This window comes from Varanus komodoensis, unplaced genomic scaffold (assembly GCF_004798865.1).
Source record: "Varanus komodoensis strain SLA01 unplaced genomic scaffold, ASM479886v1 scaffold63, whole genome shotgun sequence".
Classification (NCBI taxonomy): Eukaryota; Metazoa; Chordata; class Lepidosauria; order Squamata; family Varanidae; genus Varanus; species Varanus komodoensis.
In genome coordinates, this window is record NW_025336259.1 from 577,412 (window position 1) to 598,061 (window position 20,650).

At 52.4% G+C, this 20,650-nt stretch overlaps 1 protein-coding gene across 4 annotated transcripts in view; it reads left to right on the forward strand.

Annotated features, from left to right (window-relative positions):
• Positions 1–20,650, forward strand: part of FAM168A (family with sequence similarity 168 member A) — a 150,991-nt gene that overhangs the window by 119,759 nt on the left and 10,582 nt on the right. For 3 of the 4 annotated variants that reach the window (XM_044450136.1, XM_044450138.1, XM_044450137.1), the window contains 2 exons: positions 2,833–2,913; positions 19,742–19,884. In XM_044450136.1, the coding sequence (XP_044306071.1) occupies positions 2,833–2,913; positions 19,742–19,884 (224 nt within the window). Of the gene's footprint in view, positions 1–2,832; positions 2,914–12,353; positions 12,480–19,741; positions 19,885–20,650 lie in introns of all 4 variants that reach the window. The other variant, XM_044450139.1, reaches the window with a different exon arrangement.

Consider the following 20,650-nt stretch of genomic DNA (forward strand, 5'->3'; position numbering starts at 1 on the left):
ACGTTTAAATAAAAAGGTCTTTGCCTGGCACTGAAAAACAATTAACGATGGCGCCAGGCGGACCTCTCTGGGGAGCGCATTCCATAGTTACATAATGGGGGATCCTCAAATATGTACACAAAAAGGGTATAGATGTATAAACATTTATAAGGAAGCATTGCTTACTAGGTGATGATTTTAATGTGGAGATGCTAAGAACTGACTCCTGGTCCACGCTTTTTCCATGCAAGGTCCTCTGACCCCTACCCATCCTCACCAGGAGCAGACTGAACAAGATACCCAAGTTCAGGCCCCTGATTTCATGAATCTGTCTGCTGTGCCACATGCTGGACAGCTTTCTTTCTGACTTGGATCTAGAGGCCAGAATTGGTCCCCGGCCGATTGAGAACTGAATGGTGAGACCAGTTGTGGGCAAAGGAAGGTTGGATCCCTGTCGTTGTGGGTGTTTCCTTGTGCATTGCAAAGGGACCGCTTGCGTGCCTGTTTGGTCTCTTTGCAACACACCCCAGCCAGCAGTGGCGGACAGAAGCCGGGGACGGCGGAAGGGCCTGTCACTCCACTGTGACTCTGTGAGCCTCCAGTGTGAGAACCAGGTACATTCCACACCTGCCTCCGTTTGTGCTTTCTCCCTCTCGCCCTGCGGAGGAACCCCGTTCAGTCCCACAAGTCTCCCAAACGAAGCCTCTCGTCTCCTCTGTGTGCGCACCCATCGGTGTTTTCTCTGGGGATGCATTTGCAAGGTGCCTAAAGCGGGGCTTGGACATACGGGAGGGCTGCCTGCTCTCGTTTCACCGATGCCGATTGTCGCACTGGCTTAACGAAAGGGACACTGAGCATAAAGCACTTGTTCATTTAGTTCAGTTCATTTCTAAGCTCTTGGCCTTTCTGTGTGCACGCCTGTGTGTTCTCCCTGGCGCTTGATGTTAAAAAGGAAGATGCTTTCATGTTTTGGACTTGCTGCCTCTGCAACCCTCAAAAGCAGACCCCTCCCCGCAGAGTTCTCCTGCAGAAGCACCCGGGCCTGGGTCTGCCAGGGGTCCTCTCCCTGCTTGCCAGCCTCCCTGCTTGCCAGCGGAGCACCAGGCCTCCATGATCCCATGCACTCGGTGATGCCCAGAGAACTGGAACGCCCCCCATGTGTCCGTTGCTGCAGTCAAAATGCTGCCCCCTCCCCACCCTCCCCCGAACAGTGACTGAGGGTCGCCCCGCAGTGCGTTTTGGGTCCTGTTGCTTTCGCACCCACCTGCTTCCCACAGGTGGCACAGAAGTTGCGTTCCTGTGGGTCCGTCTCACAGCAGCACCTGCCGTGTGGCCTCATCCCCTGAGATGATTGAGGGGGACGCTTGGGGTGGCGAGGTGATGGGGCCTCAGAGGAAGTCTGAGGAGAAGCTGCCCGCCTGCCCCTGCCACCGTGTCCAAAGGGCGCTTTTCCTCCAAGGGGCGTAGAAACACAGAAGATGAGTGCCCTGTGTAGTAGAAGGATTTATTTATTTTATTTAAGGTGTATTTGCATTTAAGGGTGGTAGTAGTTCAGCTGCTAATGAAGCGTTTGCCTTGCAAAAGCAAGGCTGCAGTCCTGCTCTCAGAAGTGTGTAAGAGAAACGGAGTGTGCACCTGTGTTTCCTTTAGCTGGATTCTTTTTAGTATTCTGCACGCCCGTGTGATTTTTAAAAATAGCACTCAGGAAGATGTTGGACTGCCAGGATCCCGAATGCTCCACAACCTCCTCAACAGGATAGCTGGTTAGCTGTAACCATTTTTAATTAAACTAATTTAGCAACAGAATGCAACACTCATGAAAATGAGAGGTTGGAATGAATAGTTCTTTATTCCAGCATGGTGGCACTGTCTTCTGAAACGGAGTATTCTAATTAACTGAAAAGAGAGGGCTTTGTAATTTAGAGAAGAAGCAGCCGCGCCCCATGGTGTTGGCCGCCGTATGGGAGGTCAGTGGATGGGAACGGGAAAGGACCAGATCCGTGAGCTCTTCAGAGGGCTGGGTGACTTTTCTGCCGGGGGGTGGGGGGGCATCCAGGCAATAGATCTCTGGGGGGGCTCATCCCAGCACACCCCATGGGCATCTGGGTTTATCTGACGACAAGAGCACTTCGAACCATCTTCGAGCTGGATGGCTCACACACCACCAATGGCAGCAGAGGCAGCTGAAAGGACACCGGCTGGATTGGCAACGAAGAAGCTGAAAAGCTGCTCCCGTGTCACGCACTCGCTGCAAATTTGATGGATAGAGAGATGAAGAAATACTAAATCATGGGCAGCACCCAGGGAGCCCCATCTGGTGGAGTCAAGGAAAACAACTCTAGAAACGTACAGTTGTTTCACGGGCTGGCTTTTTAACATGGATGCTGTGGTGGAGTGGGGAAGAGCGCTGCCTGGAATCGGGAATGTGGGGTGCAGGGATTAATGGTTTCTCTGTGCGCCTGGTGCTGATGGAAGTACACAGACCACACCGCTGGGAGGAACGCTAGACTAATAAACTCCATTTTGTGGTTGCAAAGCGCTCTGAGAACCAAGAAAAGACGCGTGCAAATGTTGCGAAGTAAAGATAATTCTTCATGTGCCACACGGGCTACGGTGGAAATGATGGGGTGTTATGCCACAAGCAGGTGTTGGTTATTAATGATTAAATATTATTATAATTATGATAATAATGTATTATTCTGCTCCTTGAATAGCTCTTTGGGGAATAAGGACAGTGCAGAGTTCAAGAGCCTCTGTTCCTAGACTTGCCGACTTGCCAATTTTTTGCTGCCTGCAATTGCTGCTGTTTGTCTTCCTGCCGACTAAAGCATCGTTTCTCTCCTCTCCTTTCAGGTTATCCTGCTGGCTACCCCACAGCTGCCCCTACCTACAACCCAAATATGTATCCAACCACCAGCCCTGGCTATGCCCCAGGTAAACATCCCTTTGGGAAGCAGCTGAGCTGCACTCGGCTAGTTGTAAACTCTCTCGTGATTCTGTCCTTCGTCGTGTTTCAGCCACGTATTGTAGCAAGTACTTTTCAGCAGGTATTTCATTCTCACAGAGCGATAACCACATCCGTCATTATCAACGCATCATTAGCTTTTACAAAAAGTACCATGGAAGTACCATTTCGCAGTACCCTGTGAAGTCTGTGGCCAGGTGTATTCTCAGCAAGGACCGAACTAGTTCTGCATGCCCTTTCTCTCTGGACGGAGGGTGCCTGGCCACAGCTTGTGGTCTGGGTTTCGGAACGGGACTGCACCCATGGAGACGTAGTTCTAGCTCACCCTGACGGATTTGCACGTCAAAATGTCGACTGGACAATTGCCCTCAGGGGTTTCCAGCGAAGGAGGCAGTTAAGGTCATGCACGCATGCGCGCGGAAGAAGAAGAAGAAGAAAAATGCTGAGTTTGCTGGCACTGCCCTTTTGGCATTGCAGATTTGGTCTAAAAGTGATCCTGATGTGGTTATTAAGCAGCACTGCTCCTGTATTGCATTTGGGGGTACGGGAGACATTGCGTTCCAAATTGTGCACCTCAGAGCCCCCCAGAGATCAGAGATTTTGGTAATTACACACAGAACTAGCCATTCACGGAGTAATGGGTAGGTCTGCGTGATGCGCTTGCCGGAGCCGTACCTTCTTTCCGTCAGCTGCTTTTGCTGGCGTGCATTTCTTCTGTTCGTGTTCTGAGTGGATTTCCTTGTGGCACCCTTGTACGAGTCGTGCTGCAGGCTGCCTGGCCGGCTTCCCGGAAAAGCTGGTGTTTTGATGTGTGGCTCATGCACAAATTACAGGAACTTCGCTGAAGGATGGGTAGTACTTATGCTAAAAATGAACCGTTTGAAGTGTAAGAGCTAAGCATGCCTTCCACTTGAATTTAGGAAAAAATCCTCTGCTATATAGGAAATTAGAAGGGGAACGGCTGCCTTAGGCCTTGATCCTCAAAACATTGTTAACCTTCACTGAAATCAGCACAACTGAGCTGTGAGTCAGATAAGTCCTTAGATGAGCAAATGATCTGGAATCAGGAGTAAGGAGTGAAGTGGCAAGTTTGCTGATGACACTGAACTTTTAGGGTGGCTAAAACCAAAAGCGATTTGGGAGACCTCTGAAGAGATCTCTCCACGTGAGGAGGATGGCATCAAAATGGCAAATGCAGTTCAATGCAAACAAGTGTAAAGTAATGCATGTTGCGGGGGAAATGCACCTTCACGTACACGCGGATGGGATCTGAGCTGGCAGTGATTGTGCGAGGAAGGGACCTTGGGGTGGCGGTGGACAGCTGGATGGAAATGCCGCCCCAGTGCACAGCTGCTGTGAGGAAGGCAAGCACCGTGCCAAGCATCACTAGGAATGGGACAGAAAATGGAACTGCCAAGATCCTGCCCCCCCCATAGAAACCTTGGTGTGACCACACTTAGAATAATGTGTTCAGCTCTGGTGGCCTCACCTGAGTTGGAAAAGGTACAGAGAACGGCGGTGAAAGTGATCCGGGGGCTGGAGCAGCGAGCTCCCCTGTGAGGAACGCCCGGGACCGTCCAGCTTCAGGGGAGGCATGATAGGGGGGTTTTTAGAAAGCACAATGAGGAGAAAATGGAGAGGGAGACATTTTCCCCTCCCCCATGTCACTTGAACCCGGGATCATCCCATGAAGCCGATGGGTAGGAAGCGTAGGGCAAATCAAAGGAAGTCCCTCTTCACCCAGAGTATAGTTAGACTGCGGAATTTGCTGCCATGGGAAGTGGCGATGGCTGCCAGTCTTCATAGCTTTAAAAAGGGACTGGACAGATTCATGGAGGAGGAGGCGATCCATGGCTACTAGTCTTGCTAGCCACGTGCACCTCGGAGGTTTCTGAGAGGTGTCCTTCCTGCACACATCAGTTGCCGAGGAGCTGGGCAGGAGGGGGTCTTGCACCCGTCCTGCTGGAGGGATCCTGGGGCAGCTGGTTTGCCACCGTGTGTACAGAGCGCTGGCCTAGATGGACCTGGCGTCTGATCCAGCAGTGCTGCTCTTAGGTTCTTAACAGTTTGGCCCTATTTATTCCCTCCCTGGGATTTCACTCTTCTAAGGTGTTCATTGCTGATAAGAGCAGCTCTTTCCGATATTTCTATTGCATGTTTCAGAGCTCTGGAGATCGCAGAGCCTGATATGACTGAGATCTGAGAGCTGCTGTTTGCAGAGTTGGATTGTTTGCTCAATAGACAACTCTCATGAGCAAAGGAAGCTGCCCCGAAGCCTCTGGCTCATCTCCTGCGAACAAGGGCCAGGGCTGGGCGTGATTGTCTTCCGGCTCGCTGCAGCCCTTTCCCTTTTTGCTCAGATTTTATAGCACTATTAGAATGCAGTTGCACAACGCTGCTCTCATCACATTTATCATTGCAAGTACCCCAAGTAGTAGCAATTAGCATTCCCATTTTACAGATGGAAGGTTTGAGGTTATGAGATAATGACTTATTCAGGGCCTCTTGCCAAGTCTGTCTTCTCAGCCCAGCACTAGAATTTGTTCTCTTAATTATTCTCCATAACTGGGAACACCCTTCCCTTCCCTTCCCTTCCCTTTGAATTGAAAATGCCTATTTAGCTGGCATTCTCCAGAAATTCTTGCTAGTTGGCAGCCTGAAATTTCTGGCTTCTTCACCCCTTTCTATTACATATAATATGTGTGTGTATAGGTTGCCTCATATTACTTGGGAAGTAATTCCTGGTCATGACGTTGGGCATGGACAGCTTCCTGATTCCGGTTTCTTGCTAGAAAGTCTTTGAAGACATAAGGAATTTGGATTTTGCCTCTTGCATGTTGCCTGCTCTGCTACATTGCAGTGAGTTTCTTTTGATTTTGTGGGATCCTTGTACAGTTGAGGGTCTAGAAGTTGAGCAAAACTCTAGCACAGTCCTCACACCTTTTCTTTATAGCTTCCCAGAGGAAAATGTCGTGAGGCAGCGCAAGGGTCACACTGTTGCTTTTTGCTGGTGCCATATTGATTTTTTCTTACTTCTGAGAGGAAAATAGTCTTGGTCCCCACAGGCCTTTCCAGATATTATACTTCTCTGTGGGGCGCTGCTCTTTTAGTGCCAGGGGAGCTGAGCAGGCCTGGTGGGGCAGGGGATTTTGGGGCGTTCCTTCCTAGGGCTGCCACCCGTTGGAGACAACTGGACCGCGGGTGACGACAAGGAAGTTTCACGGGTGCTCCCCGAGTCAGGGACGGCTTAAAGATCGCCGTGCCCCCAACGCTGCACAGCTAATCAGCTTTGGCTAAGTGGAGACATCCTAAAGTCAACTGCAAATCGGGGCACTGCTTCACGTTGCCCTCTTGCTGAGGAATTGAGCATTTTCTCTGCTTTAGAGCAGTTCCCAAAGGAAAACTGGGAAAGTGCTTTTTAGCAATGCCAGCAGTATTCAGAAAGAGCACCCCTCCACCCACGCGCTTGCATCTCATCCCAGTGGTTCGTGTATGAAGATCTCAGTCTGCATTGTGTTGCCCCCAGGAGGAAGCATGTTAGAAACAGAGAGGGCCAGAAGGGGCCTCCAGGGCCATCTAGCCTGACCCCCGGCTCCAGCTGGCTCCACTCACGACATGCCCACCATGTGCATGTCCAGCCGGTCCTTGAACTCCCTCTCGACTGGGGCTTCACCACCTCCATGGAAGCCCATTCCATACCTGCGGGGACCTAACCGTCAGGAAGTCCTTCCTGGCGTCCCAGCTGAACCTCTGTTTCCTGAGCTTGGCTCCGTTGGAACGTGTCCTGCCCTCCTCCGCGGTTCATCTCAGGCATTTTTCTGCTGGACAGAATCGTCCGACAGAAACGATCCTGACTGTTCCCTTAAGAGGATAAGTGGAGCGCTCAAGCTCTGCTAAGCCAGACCGAAGGTTCTCCCGCAGGGGCCAACTAGATGCATCCGGAAGGTCATTGCCTTGTCCTGATGCTTCCCAGAAGACTGTGCTGAGAAACCACCACCAACAAACACGGCCCGTTTTGTCTCTGCATGGCCCAGTGTCAACAGGGACATTTCTATGCCCATCTCAGAGGAGTTTTTGGTGGTTCGCCGCTTTGGTGTTTGCAGTCTCTGTCATCATCCTCTCCATGATTACAGGATTCATAAAAGGTATTAAAGTGATTCTGTGTCCGATAATGCAAAGCATTTTTAAACAAAGCCAAAGCAATGGATTTGATGCTGTTTATTTATTATATTGGTGTGATTTAATGGTGCTCTTAATTAATTTGTTGTTCCATGTCAGTAATTAAGCCTTTCAGATCTCACTTTTATTATTCTTAGGAACCTCGAGTGCCATGTCTGCTGGAAAAGAGGGATATAAATTTAATAAATGCATGAATTAATGAACATGTCTTATTTAAGACTGCAGCACTCCATTACTCAAAGGATCAATCCTGTGCTTGCTTAGATGGAAAAATTCTTGCAACTGGGACCATTTTCTGCCTGAACATGTATTAGTTGGCATTCTAAAAAACTTCATTAAATTTAAAGGGTGCTCCCTATTAATTGCGGAGCAGATTTTGAAAACAAGTAAGTGATTTGAGTGTAAGTTCTTGCAAACCCATGGCTGGCAGGTTCTTTTTCAGAAGAATCTTTCACCGTTCTTTCACACTAGGAGGGAAAAAAAGTTACTTTTTAAACAGAGGGTAGAGGAGAACCATTGAAATTAATTGAACTAAATTAAACATTGTCTTGGGACAGGTAAAGAAGGTTTGGGTATGAGAAACTAAAAGCCCATGTAGTGAAAAAGATATTCGACTGTGGGTGCCTGCATTTCTTTTACTGGTTTTTAGCCAACCAGGCAATTTTGACTGCAGGTTTCCAGCTGCAATGAATTTCAGTATCCTTGTTACAGATAAACAAGGGCAATAGCTTACATGTGGCCATTTAAAGAAAGCCATGCATGAACTGACTTCTTCCCGAGCTGTTCTACATTTCTGACTTTTTTTGCTCTATTGAATTTCAACTCAGAAGTCCTTTATGGGTGTCTCAAGCTATCTCTTTTCCGTGTGTGTGCGTGCGCAAGTGAATTTTGTGAAGGTCAGCAAGATGCTATCACGTCAGTCAGCCTGGCGATACTCCACTTCATGCCAGTTTCGCAGCTGCCCTATTGCCAGCCCGAACAGCTCCTGCCTTTGGATCCAAGGAGGGCATCTGTGCCCTTTGTTGCTCAGGGGACCTAACACAGCTGGGAACACCAGGGAAGCTGTGCTGGGAACTCACCCAGGAATGTGTGTGAGCAGAAGCATCTCAGGAACTGCTCTGCTATGAGATTTATTATTATTATTGTGGCAAGGGAGGAAGAGCAAGAACAGGGTGATAGGAGGGGAGGTGTCACAAGGCTTATATCCTGCTGGCTTAGCATGGGGAAACCTTTCCAGCCCTGGTTCTAACAAGGAAGGTCTTGGGAGCTGGATTCTGCTAGTGAGCAGAGCCAAAAGGAAGGCAGGGGGTAGCAGAGGAAACACTGGGGCAGGGCGTCAACAAAGAGCGGTCTGACCTCTTTTAAGTATTTAGCAGTGTCTTACTCAGAAGTAAGTCACACTGAATTCAGTGTAGCTATTCTGATGTGCCTGGGATACTAGCCTGAAATTCTGTGGCGGCAGCAGAGCGTTGCTCAAGGAATGCACCGCGTTCAACCCACAGGGCGGAAATGTGGCCCTCTAGAGAAATGTTTGCAATGCATGGCCGTGAAAGCCGGACCATAAGGAAGGCCGAGCGCCAAAGGATTGAGGCCTTTGAATTGTGGTGCTGGAGGAGACTCCTGCGAGTCCCTTGGACCGCAAGGCGATCAAACCGGTCAGTCCTAGAGGAGATCAACCCTGGCTGCTCTTTAGAAGGCCAGATCCTGAAGATGAAACTCAAATACTTTGGCCACCCGATGAGAAGCAAGGACTCCCTGGAGAAGAGCCTGATGCTGGGAAGGATTGAGGGCAAAAGAAGACGGGGGACGGCAGAGGATGAGGTGGCTGGATGGGGTCAATGGGACGGTGAGTGTGAGCTTGGGTGGACTCCGGGGATGGTGGAGGACAGAAAGACCTGGAGGAGTGTTGTCCATGGGGTCACGATGGATCGGACACGACTTCGCGACTAACAGCAACAACAAGAGAAATGTTAGAAGTAGCACCCTGACTTTCCATCCAGAAACCAAATCTTCTCCCACACAGAACTCAGCCAGCCAAAGGAAAGAAATTGTATAATTATATGGTTATACAAGCCATTGTATAATCAGCACCCCCAAATCCAGCCAGAAGGTTGGCACTTTCAGATTCCATCCCGATAAGCATCTACTGCTCTGCTCACCAAAAGGTGCTCGTGATCCAGGTGGACGCGCTCCAGAAACAGCCACAATTCCCAGCAGAGGGTCTCTGGGCAGCAGCTCTGGGCTGTTGAGGTGGTGGGTTACAGCGTTGTTGCCCCCCCCCCCCGATGATTTGCCAGCTTGTTTTATTGCTCCCGGTCAGCTCCATTTTAATGTAGGGTTTTATGGGGGGGGGGGCACGAGAGGGGGTTGTTCTTTTTAAATTCTGTGTCAACCACATGGAATATGTTTGAAATCAGAAAGGCAGAATATAAATATTTTGTTGCCACTGAATTAACACTGCACAAAATCACGGTATCTCCTTAGAGGCAATGGTTTCCAGTGGACTTTGTTGAGTAACATAGAAACAGAGCAAGTCAGAAGGGGCCTCCCGGGCCATCTAGTCTGACCTCCGGCACCAGCCGGCTCCGCTCACGACATGCCCACCATGTGCATGTCCAGCCTATCTTAGCCAGTCATCGTGCCTTGATTTGCCTTGATTTGATTTGATTTGATTTGATTTGTATGCCGCCTCCTTAGCCATAAGACTCTCTGGGTGGCTCACAACATACACATAGCAATTAATGCAATTCCCATGTATATCCCCATGATATTCCCGTGATCTACATGTTCAAAAGCACCATCTTACTTCCCGTGCATTGAGGTGTGTTAGCTTCTCCGTGAGATATCTCCTGTGTGCATTTTGCTGTTGTTATTTTAGTACCATTGATTACTTCATTTAAGTTGGACTTGGAGGGCTCTCCAGGGCTCTGTTTGTGCAGTAAAGGAGAGCACAGCCGATCAGCGAATCAGAATGGAAGCAAACCTCCTGGGCGAATGTTCTCTCACTGAGAATGAGTCTGGAGGGGCTCCGTGGTCGAGGGAAATGTCAAGCATCGCCTACAGTGCTTGATAAATAAGTGCCAGTGACGTTCACGCAAGGACATCTTGCTCAGAAGAGCAAATGCCGATGTTGCGCCCTCAGTGGGAAGGCTCGCATTTTCCCACCCCGAATAGGCCACGCGACCTCCGGTGCCGGGCAGATGTGATCCTCCTTCAGCCAGAATGCATCTTCAAAACATGGTGTCTTGGGTCGTGCGCACAATTTACTGTGCAAACAAGCTGAGCTTTCGGAAAGGCCTTTCGTTATCCTGCAGAACGATTCCTTCTTCAAACAAACCCTCTTTTCAAGATGGTTTTAAGAAGCGAGGAACTTTCTGTCCTCTCGTGGTATTTTTCACCCAGGTGCTACAGGCATGGCCTTGCTCTCTTGTAGCAACTTCTTCAGGAGAACCCTGAAAAATTTGGCCAAACTATACCTGTTGATATTAGCAAACAAGAAATTTATTTGATTTTACATGTAATGACTGCGGCGAGGATTGCATTTGCTCAATACTGGAAAAGTGAAGAACCACCCACCGACGAACTGATCCTCAAAAAGATCTTGGACGGTGCAGAAACAGATAGCTTGACTTTGTCATTGAAAGAGAAAGAAGATATTGATTTCTATCAAACTTGGGACTCTTTTTATTATTGGCTAGAGAAACAGGACTTCGTATAGATTTAAATCTGTTTTTAAGTTATCATAAATGGAAAAAAATGTGGAGGCTGACCCAGCAGGTTCGATGTTTCTGATGATTAATGTTGTTTTTAGTTTTTCTTTGTTTTAGGGTTAAATTTTGAATGAAACTTATTATTTAAAAAAAAAAAAGTTTGGCCGAATGCAGAGACCAAGCATGTGTAAAGGCCGCCCCGTGGGCCCTGGCTGTTCCAGCTGATAGCCCATGTTCTTGGACCACCCCTCCTGTATTCTGTCTCCTCTTGCACTGTGGTCTTTGCCCCCCCGCACACCCCCCCCAGTACCCTCCAGTACCACCACCACCACCGGAAGGCCTCCTGTGATGGGACTACCAGGCCATCTGGGTGCGCTCTTTCCGTTGGCTGATAGAGCAGGACAGATCTGGAAGTAGGTGGGTCTCTGTGCCTTGATCTCACTGGCTCGCTCCAGATCAGAAAGAGGGTGGCACAGCTGCTGCTTAGCAATGGGGGTTGCTCGGAAAGGGGACCCCCTCCAGAAAGGATGCCAGAAAGGCGGGAGAAGACAGGCAGCAAGGGAGAGTGGAAGAGGGCAGAGGGCCACTTCCCAGGCATGGCTTGAGCGCCTTGTTCACAGAGCTGCTTCAGCAGCAAGTCACCTGGTTGCCCGACTTGGGATACCTACAAGAATTCAAAGGACCCTATGAAGGTGTCTTGAGTCCTGGGGCCTTCGCTCCACCTGTCGCTTGCTCTTTCCAAGGCCTCGCATGGGGAGCTCTCCTAGCCCAGCTGCTGGAGGTGCTGCACCTGGATGCTCTGGGCCTCGGACTGAGGATGAGCCCTGCCTGGCCGACACGTCGACCGCATCCACTGCGGCCCTTCCTGGGTTCCCAGCAGCTGCAGGAGAGGGAGTGAAAGCCCCTCCATTTTAAGCAGCCGGTGCTGGTGCTGGGGCCGGCCGGCGGTGGCAGCTGGGCTGGGGATGGCTCCCCCCGGGGAGGCCGAAGCCCTGGGATCTTCCGAGGGACCGTCGCGTCTCCTCTGGCTCTGAGTGAGGAGCGGAGGAGGAGGCATGGTGGGAATTGGGCAGCGCGAGCGTGGAGGGGACAGTGGGATCTCTCACAAAGGCTGCCGTTCCCCCACCCATCGTCCCCAGTCCTTCAGGATGCTGCTAGACCTACCATGGGCAATTGGACCACCATGAGAAATAGCTTGCACACACCTGGGTAGATGCTGATTTTCTGGACAGCTCCACGCGAAAAGCCCAAGCTTGGCTGTACAGATTGCCAGAGGCATTTGCCCATGTTATCCATCTGCCTTGCAGGATATAATTATTCCTCATCCAGGGTCTGGGCCAAGACAAGAGTCCCAGCTGCCTCCAGACCAATTTTTGTATCCGTCCTAATTGCCCCCTTGCGAAGGGGAAGCCTGCCACCGCGAAAGACGCTTTCGAACTGGGCCGCCGCTGCATCTTCGTGTTGATTGCCGTCCCGCTGCCTGTTCCCTTTGTAACCCTTCTCTTCTGTCTTCACTCAAGCTGCACTTCTGCTGAAGCAGGGCTGGCCTCAGACATCGTCCTCTTGTGCCACTGAGGGTACCTTTCACCTCCCAGTGGACACTGGGACCGAGAGCAGAACTTTCCAAGCTTCATCAGCAGCATTCAGTAAATAGAATTTTACTTCTGGGGTTATTACTGGTGGTTTTGCCTTTCTGCCCTCTCTCTCCCCTCCCCCTCCCCCTCCCTCCCCCATTTCCCTCTCCCTCCTTTTGTTTTGGGAGTGGGTTGTATGTTGTATTCATTTTTATATATAATTAAAATAATATTTTAGCTCTCAGTCACAGAAAGAATATTGCAGTCAGCCACGTCCTTTTTAAGCAGGGTGGGTTCCACTGAGAACTGCAGTTTTCTGCCTTTGCCTGGGTGAGCGCCAAGCGGGCCTGTGTCTTCCCCAGCCTGGTTCGTTTCAGCAGGAGTCCCACGAGGCACTTTCCTGGAGGAAGCACCCCGGAATTTGAATTTCCCGGGAGGAACTGTCGGCTTTTTTGGCGGGCGGTGCCGAGGGAGCCCCCAGCGCAGACTGTGGCACCTCCAGGAGAGCTTTCCTCCCAAATAGTTTTCTCTGCCTGAGATTCTGGGCAGCCGTGACTTGCTGAACTGGACCATACTGGGTTAAATGGACAAACGGCCTGACCTGGTATGAAGCCACTTCCACTGTTTGAGGACCACAAACAGTATATTGGTCAGGAATGCTATTTAGTAGAAACAGAGAGCCTCATAGTGTTCACCGTGAAGTCGGTTGCTTCGGATTTCCATGGTGAGGGGAGGAAGCACCAAAGCCCTTCTATACACGGTGCAGATTGTGGTGAGACAATTCTGGACATGCCCCTTCGGACTCTGCGAGAAGGAGGCCGTTTTTTTAAATGCTTCCCACTCCCTCCCTGAGATTCTCCCCGCATGTAGTAAAATGAGTCCCCCAGGAACTGGGCTGCACCCAACCGGGGTCTCTGCTGCGCTGCTTTGCCACAATCGGAGCCTCTGAGCCAGGGATGAGGGCCTCCAGCGCTGTGGAGGCCCAGACGGTGCCGCCCAGGATTCTCCCACTTCATTCTGAATAATGCTGCGTGCACCAGCACGCATCGCACGTGGAGGGTCGAGAGCAGCAGGCGGGCACTGCTTTTCAGAAGCATCCCGGGAGCTTGTTGTAAAGGGGGATTGCTTGCCATCAGCAGCTCTTCACTGGGGTGTGAAGCCCTCGATAATTTGTCGATGGGGTTGAGATTCTGCCCTCCTCCTGGGAAGCACAGCAGGGGCAAACCCTTTCCTTGCACGGTCCCACTTCCTCCCCTGTAGAGCAGGGGCCTGAAAAGTTAATCCAAAGCACGCTCAGTCCCACGGGGCCGAGGTAGAGCTTAGCATACTCCAGTCTGAAAACCTCGTTCCCCTACTGGCACCACCCTCCCGTTTGGGCTCCCAAAGGCCACCCGCCCGAAGCGCTTCCTGCACCGCTTGTGGGTGGCGTGGTGGCTCTGTCGGGTCTGCAGTGCCAGAGGGGGTGGGGAGCAGACCCGGGCTGCGTTTCGGCACACGGGCGTCCCGGCCTGCCTCGTCGAAGCTGGTGCCCAGTCGCCGCCGTGTGGCACCTCCTGCGGACCGTGGCAGCCGCACAGACCGCCGAGTGCTTCGTCCAGGGTGTGTTGGCCGTCGTGGTCAAGCGAGAAACTCCGTCCTTTTCTACCCAGACGAGCGAGGGCCTCAAGCTGCCCTGCCTGCTTGCGAGATGCGGAAAGACGCGAGGCGCAGCGGCGAGAAGAGGGCCAGCAGACGAGGCGAGGGCAGCGGCCAGGCAGACTCACCGGGATGGGGGCACCGGAGGCGTCTCGCCCAGCGGCCCCCAGAGGGGTGGGGCTAGCATTGCCCTGGCTCCTCATGCTTGCCAGCTGGGCCACTGAGGGTCCCTCTGTGCCTGAGCGTTTGGACGTGTGCGTGTGCGTGTGTGTGCAGAAGACACACTTAAGAGGTCGTTCCTGGTTGGCTCCGAGAGCGTGTGGTGGTGCGTGGGAGGTGAGGCAGCACGACTGGGTCCCTTGAGCGCGTGGCGCAAAGGCCTCGTCGCAGTGTGTCGTCACCGGTCCCGGCCTTTGCCCGGGGGAGCGTGGCCCTGCGGCCCGGCCCTGCGCAAAGGCAGGCGGCCCCCTTTTGCCCTGGCTGACATCCCTTGCGCGCCTGCCACCTGCGAGTTGGCAGCCGCGTGGCGGCTTGATTGTGCGCATTTACACTTCCAGGCGAGCCCCGTTTCCAGGAGGCCGCGATCCAGCTCAAAGCGCAGCTGTGCAGAGACACATCTCGGCCCCTCTGTCCTCCAACAGAACTGCCGTACTCTGTGCCGGTCAAGATAGCCATGCCGCTCGGCTTTCCCCTCCCAGCCACTGCCTCGGTGTTCCCAGCGTGGGGGCGGGTGGCCTCACCTGGGAGTCGCGCTCCTCTTGCTCTGCCGACCGGGTGTCGCAGCTGCCGGGTATTCTTCAGGGGAGGAGAGTGTTACAAGTTCTGGTTGGGTGGCCTTGGGAGCTAGAAGGGCTTTGGACATTGGGACCGGCCTCATTAAATATGGGATTCCTGGGGCTTAACAAGGAAGTCTAAACTGAAATTCAGCTGGACAGTTTTAGTTCTGCTTGGCTGTGCAGTGGGTGATTTCTTTACCCGACTACCCAGTCCTCGTCTGGCAATTCCTCTCTGCATTGTGACCTTGCAGTTCCGTGTGGATGTCATGACTCGCCCTTTTAAGGCAAGATGGCAGCGCTCTCTTCGTTGTATATCGGCAAGGAGCAAGTCATTCTCGGTTTTAATAAGAACCAAACAGACGCGGCTCTTCTGTCAATAATGCAAATCGTCTTGTCGGGCACAAGGCAGAGGGGGGTAAGCTATCTGGAAAATCCATCTTACTCTAAGGTGACCTTTGGCAGTGCATTAAGTCTGGTCTCCCTGAACGAACTTGGAGATCACCTTTCCTACCTGCTTTTACTGTTCTGAGCTCTTGTAGGAAGACCAGCTCAGTTATTTTGGTCCTGCTCAGCAGGTGCATTTGCTGAAAGTTGCTATCCTTCTGCTCCAGATCAGCTCCAAAAATCAGCCCTGGTCGCAGAGTTAGGGAAAAGAATAAGGCAGACCTGACTCTGAGTTTGCTCCAGAGGGCTTTGTCTCCAGGCAGAGGAAGGCCTATTCGTAATTCCGCTTGCTCTCATGTTCTGCCGGGTTTCTGTGGCTGGAAGCAGGAGGCCGGCTCGCTTCCCCCCAGGGCGTGCGTCGCAGGGGATCTCGGGAAGCGTGATGGGCTTCAGCGGCATGCCACTCTTCCAACGCCCCTTCCACGAGCCCACCCAGGTTTTGGATCCCAGCAAACACACAGTGCTGGTCACTAGTCCCAGTTTAATAGCCAAGTACTCAATTCAAGGGACCGCAGGTGGCGCAGTGGTTTAAACCGCTGTGCTGCTGGGCTGGTTGATCGAAAGGTCGCCGGTTCGAATCTGCACAAGGGGGTGAGCTCCCGTTGCTCTGTCCCAGCTCCTGCTAACCTTGCAGTTCGAAAGCCTGCAAATGCAAGTGGATGAAAAGGTACCTCTTCGGTGGGCAGGTAGCAGCGTTCCGTGCACCTCGGTGTTCAGTCATGCTGGCCACATGACCACGGAGACCATCTGTGGACAAGCGCTGGCTCCCTCGGCCAGGAAACGGAGCTGAGCACCGCCCCCGAGAGTCAGGCATGATGGACGTAACATCAAGGGGAAACCTTTACCTTTACTCAGTTCAAATCCTGGGTGTGTGTGGCATTGCACCAAAGGTGGGCAGAGACCGGTTCTCCCCTGCAGAGAAGGCAGGACATGCTCCAGCGGAGCCAAGCTCAGGGAGCCAAGGTTCCATTTGGATGCCAGGAAGCACTTCCTGACAGTCAGGACCCCGAGGGTGTGGGATGGGCTTCCACGGGAGGTGGTTGGGGCCCCCTCGGTGCGGGTGTTCAAGGATAGGCTGGATGTGCACATGGTGGACATGTCGTGAGTGGAGCTGGCTGGAGCCGGGGGTCAGACTAGATGGCCCGGGAGGCCCCTTCTGGCTCATTCTGTTTCTATGTTTCTGTGTACTTGCCATCTCGATAATCACCAGAGTCTGACCCTCCTCCCATTTTTGACTACGATGCGCCAGGTCTTTGTTCCGTTAACCTCTCGATAGTGGCTCCCACTGTGCTGATGGATGGTGCTGGAATTTCCTCAAGGTCCTTAGTGGCGTTTGTCTTGTATTTTAATTATGTGCTTGATGGCGCACCCTGCAGCTGATGCCTTATGAAGGGCCTCTCTCTCGAACCGGCCCACCGAGCTCGTTCCAGGAGGCTAATAGCGCCGTTCTGATGATGTGCAGCCGCACTCAGCGGCGCACGGCCTGCATGCGTGGAAACAGGAGCGATCCAGTGCAACGGGCTCCATAACTCCTCGCACACCCCAGATCTCACAACTGGCTCATAAATAGCGGGGTCCAGCTCTGAGGTCAGGGGACAAGAAGGCCGCCACGTGTCCCTCGGAGAGAGAGACTGCCTTTGCCGTCTGTTCCCTGCAGGCATCAGTTCTTTGGCCTCGATACCCGATTTTGGGTGGATTTCGCATTTGCACAGTTGAATGCGTTGCAGACTAGAAGTGGCTGCCTTCTCCGCCTCCTGGGGAAAGAACAGCAAATTGGCTCCTTGGAGCTTATCTAATTTGGGGGCACATTTTCAAGTTGGTGTTCGTTCGCTGCTGTGATATCTGGATGTTCTTCTTGTGCGCTCATCGGCTTGTTACAGAACGGGAAAGCCGTGATTGCGGTGGGGGTGCGCAGTCTGCCGTGGAGGGGATTGTGATCTTGAAAGAACAACAACAACAATAATAATAGAAGAATTGCTGACAACAATGTAATAATCACATAATAATCTCCTTTCCATCTTTCCCCGTCGGTGGTAATGGAATAGTTTCCAGCTGCCCCTGGAAAAGTCGTTTTCCAGTTTTGGCTCTTAGGAAGATGTTTGTTCCCTCCGGTCAGACCTTTGCCCGAGGAGCAGATGGACCTGACTTTTGCACATTTGGGGAAATGCTTGCACACAGTGCTCATGTGCCCTGCCTCCCTTCCGTCTCCGTGTAACCGCCCGTCCAGAAAATAAATGCCTTCTGAACTGAGCGTATCATTGAGGCCCATGCTGAGATTCGGACACGGCGATGGTCTGTTCCGGATGCAGCAAGCAGCCAGGCGCTGTCAGCAATGCTGAAAAGTGGGGGTGAGGGTTGCGGGGCTCTTGCAATGCAAGCAGGGGCCCTCCTTTTCATCTTTTCCATGCTGCTATGTTTCGATGTCAGAATAATCTAGAATTCAAAGTCTGGTTTGCTATATGTGCCCTCACTCTTTGGTTTAAGCTATGAGGCTGCCCGCTCAGGTAAGTCCAGAGAGGATGGAAGGACCTGCATCACTCCGTCCATTTCACTCGTGCAGAAGTGTAAGCGGAAATGCCGAGCGCCTCCGCGCAGGGTGCCAGACTCTGGTTCGCCTTTCTGTGTCTCCCAAAGGTGCCTCCGTGCTCCTGTTTATAGCTGATCTGCCGTGAAAAGCCCTGGCGGCAGAAGCTCTTGGGTCTCCGGCTGAAAGGGGCAGGAAGCGGGGGGGGGGGGGGAGCGCTTTTACCTGCCAGTCAGAGTAGCCAGTACCAGGTCAGGGGGTCTGCCATGGGTCCCCACAAGCCTGTGCCAGGAGTCGACTGTGGGGCCTCCCGGTCATTTCCTTTAGCGCAGGAATGGGGAACCTGTGGCCCTCCTGGCGTTGTGGGACAAGACCCCCATCACTTGCCGAGAACAGGATGTAAAACACCGAGTACCCCAATTTTATACTGTGGGATCTCTCAATTTTGACGCAGAAATTGGGGTTGGGGCATTAACCATGGGCTGTTTGATTGTGTATCCCCCCCCACCCCAAGGATGTAATTTTATACTTTTCCGTAAAGTATACTTTTCCGTAAATTTTATACTTTTCCTTTTAGGGGGACCAAGTCTGCCAGGCAACTGTCAGGATTCCAGGGTGGGGGGGAGGCTTTAAAATGGGGGTTTTGAGAGGAATCTTGGGGATTTGGACTGTGACATATTCAGATCTCTGCTCCAGTTCATATCCAAATAATTCTTCGAAGCCTCCATTTTAAGGGAAGCACAAGTGCTGGCAGCAAGCAAGCCAGACAGACAGACAGCCAGACAGACAGATGGAGAGAGTCGCTTTTATGCTTCCCTGTGCCCGAGCGGGCAGCTGTGAAAGTGCACCCCCAGGTTGGGGACCCTGCTGAGGACGGGGCGTAAATCCCCTGACTACCCTCTTCTCTGCTGTGAATCCCTTGCCTCCTGGGTCTTTTGCGATGGTTCGCCTTGTGCAGCCTGTCGAGAGGGGGTGGGGTGGGGGGGGATAAGTTTTGGGATCTGCTGTGCAGTACAACCCCCTGCCCCCCCACACACACAGACTCAGCTGCCAGTGGATGTGCTCCCAATAGCACCTCCAAAACTATTTTGGTGCCTGAATTCCTGGGCACACAAAAATTAACAACAAGAACAACCGGCAGGCTTCCAGCGGCCCACCCAAGATGTCCCTGTGCCTAACTGGGGATGGGGGGGGCATTGGCTGCCTCCCCCACACAAATATTTAAGGGGCAAAATAGCCATAGCCATAGTCAAAATAGCCATAGCCAGAAACAGCCTGACTGGTGGTAGGGGGGGAGAAGGGGCTTCTCGGTCCGGCAGTGTGTCCTGGAGAGCTGGCGGGGTGTGGGGAGGCGGCGGGGGCCCGGTAGGAGCCTGAGCATCTGCTGGGCACAGGGAGGGGGTGTGGCGCTGACCCCAGGCTGCTCCCAGGATTGCTGTGGGGCAATCGGGAGAGGAAGAGAACTGTGTGTGCCTGGAACGAATGGCAGGTGCAGTGCCGTGGCCACATCACCCGTGGCCCCGGCATTGCAGCGCCATCATGGCCCCTTTCTGCTGGGAAGGGCAGGAGGGGACCGGCTCCGCCAGAGATCCCCCGTGATCAAGCCGCTGGATGCACTGCCCGACTGCGCTGGGTCCCAGCCCTGCGGCCGGATCCCCGGGGGTTCCCTGGAGTTTGCCAAAGGAACTCTCCCGTTCCGTCCTCTGCACAATTCTCGGGCCTCCTTGAGCACGGCTGCCCCTGGAAAGGAAGGGGGGGTGGGCAGTGTGGGCGGCAGAGCCTCTTGGTGGGCTTTGCCCAGCGATGGGATGGCCTCCCACTGGTGGAGCATCTCGGGCCTTCACTGACCCCGAGCTGTGGGAGCCGGTTGTCGGTGAAGCCGGAAACGAGCGTGGAAGCTCCCGAGGACCGTTCCGCTCTCAGCCTGATGGGCCGTGTGTCTTCTTTCTCTGCAGGGTATACCACTGGAACGCCCTACAAGGTCCCTCCTACCCAGAGCAACAGCGCTCCGCCCCCCTATTCTGCATCTCCAAATCCTTACCAGACGGCCATGTACCCCATCCGAAGTGCCTACCCACAGCAGAACCTGTATGCCCAGGTGCGTGAATCCGGCCCCCTCTTCGGCCTGTTCCTGGATGCAGTTTGCACTGGCCTTTCGCCGAAAAAGGCATTTTGCAGTGGGCAATAAAAATAGAGGGGGCAGCTGCAGCCGTGAAGCACGAAACCGACTTCTGAAAACATCACTGCTCACACGCCCTGGTTCTAATAACAGAAAGTAAACCTGGATTAACCCGGTACAGCTGGAACGCTTTGGGCTGTGCCTAGAACTCAGCCAAGGGATGTCGTGGCAGATTTCTCCAGGGAGGCGGTTCCATAACGGTCTCTGTTATGAAGGAGATCCGTCTTGGTTTGCCTCTGCTTAACTTTCCAAATCGGAGGGAGCGCTGGGCAAACCACAGCAGTTTAAAAAGCAACTTGATGGATTGACCTCTGTTCACACACTTCTCCGTTAACAGAGGTCAATCTAATGAAATGAAAATTTTCTGGATAGCAGATTTAAGCCAGCAGTGCTCTGCCTTTTGTCAAGAGCCCAGAGATCTTCAGCTATTGGGTAGTCTAGAAATACTACACAAATATTTGTTCAAAAGGTAGATGACCGTGAGAGACAGATGAGTTAGAATTCAACAGATTTAACTCCAGATAGAATAATTTAATGCCAGAGGATACAAATGGGACCAAAGGGTCGCTTTTCTTTTTTAATTGCTGGGGAGTACGTGAGCGGGGGTGGGGGACATTGTCAGCAGCTATTGTGCTCTGCATGGCCATTGTTATTGCTGCAATTATCCCTTTTGCATTAAATTTCT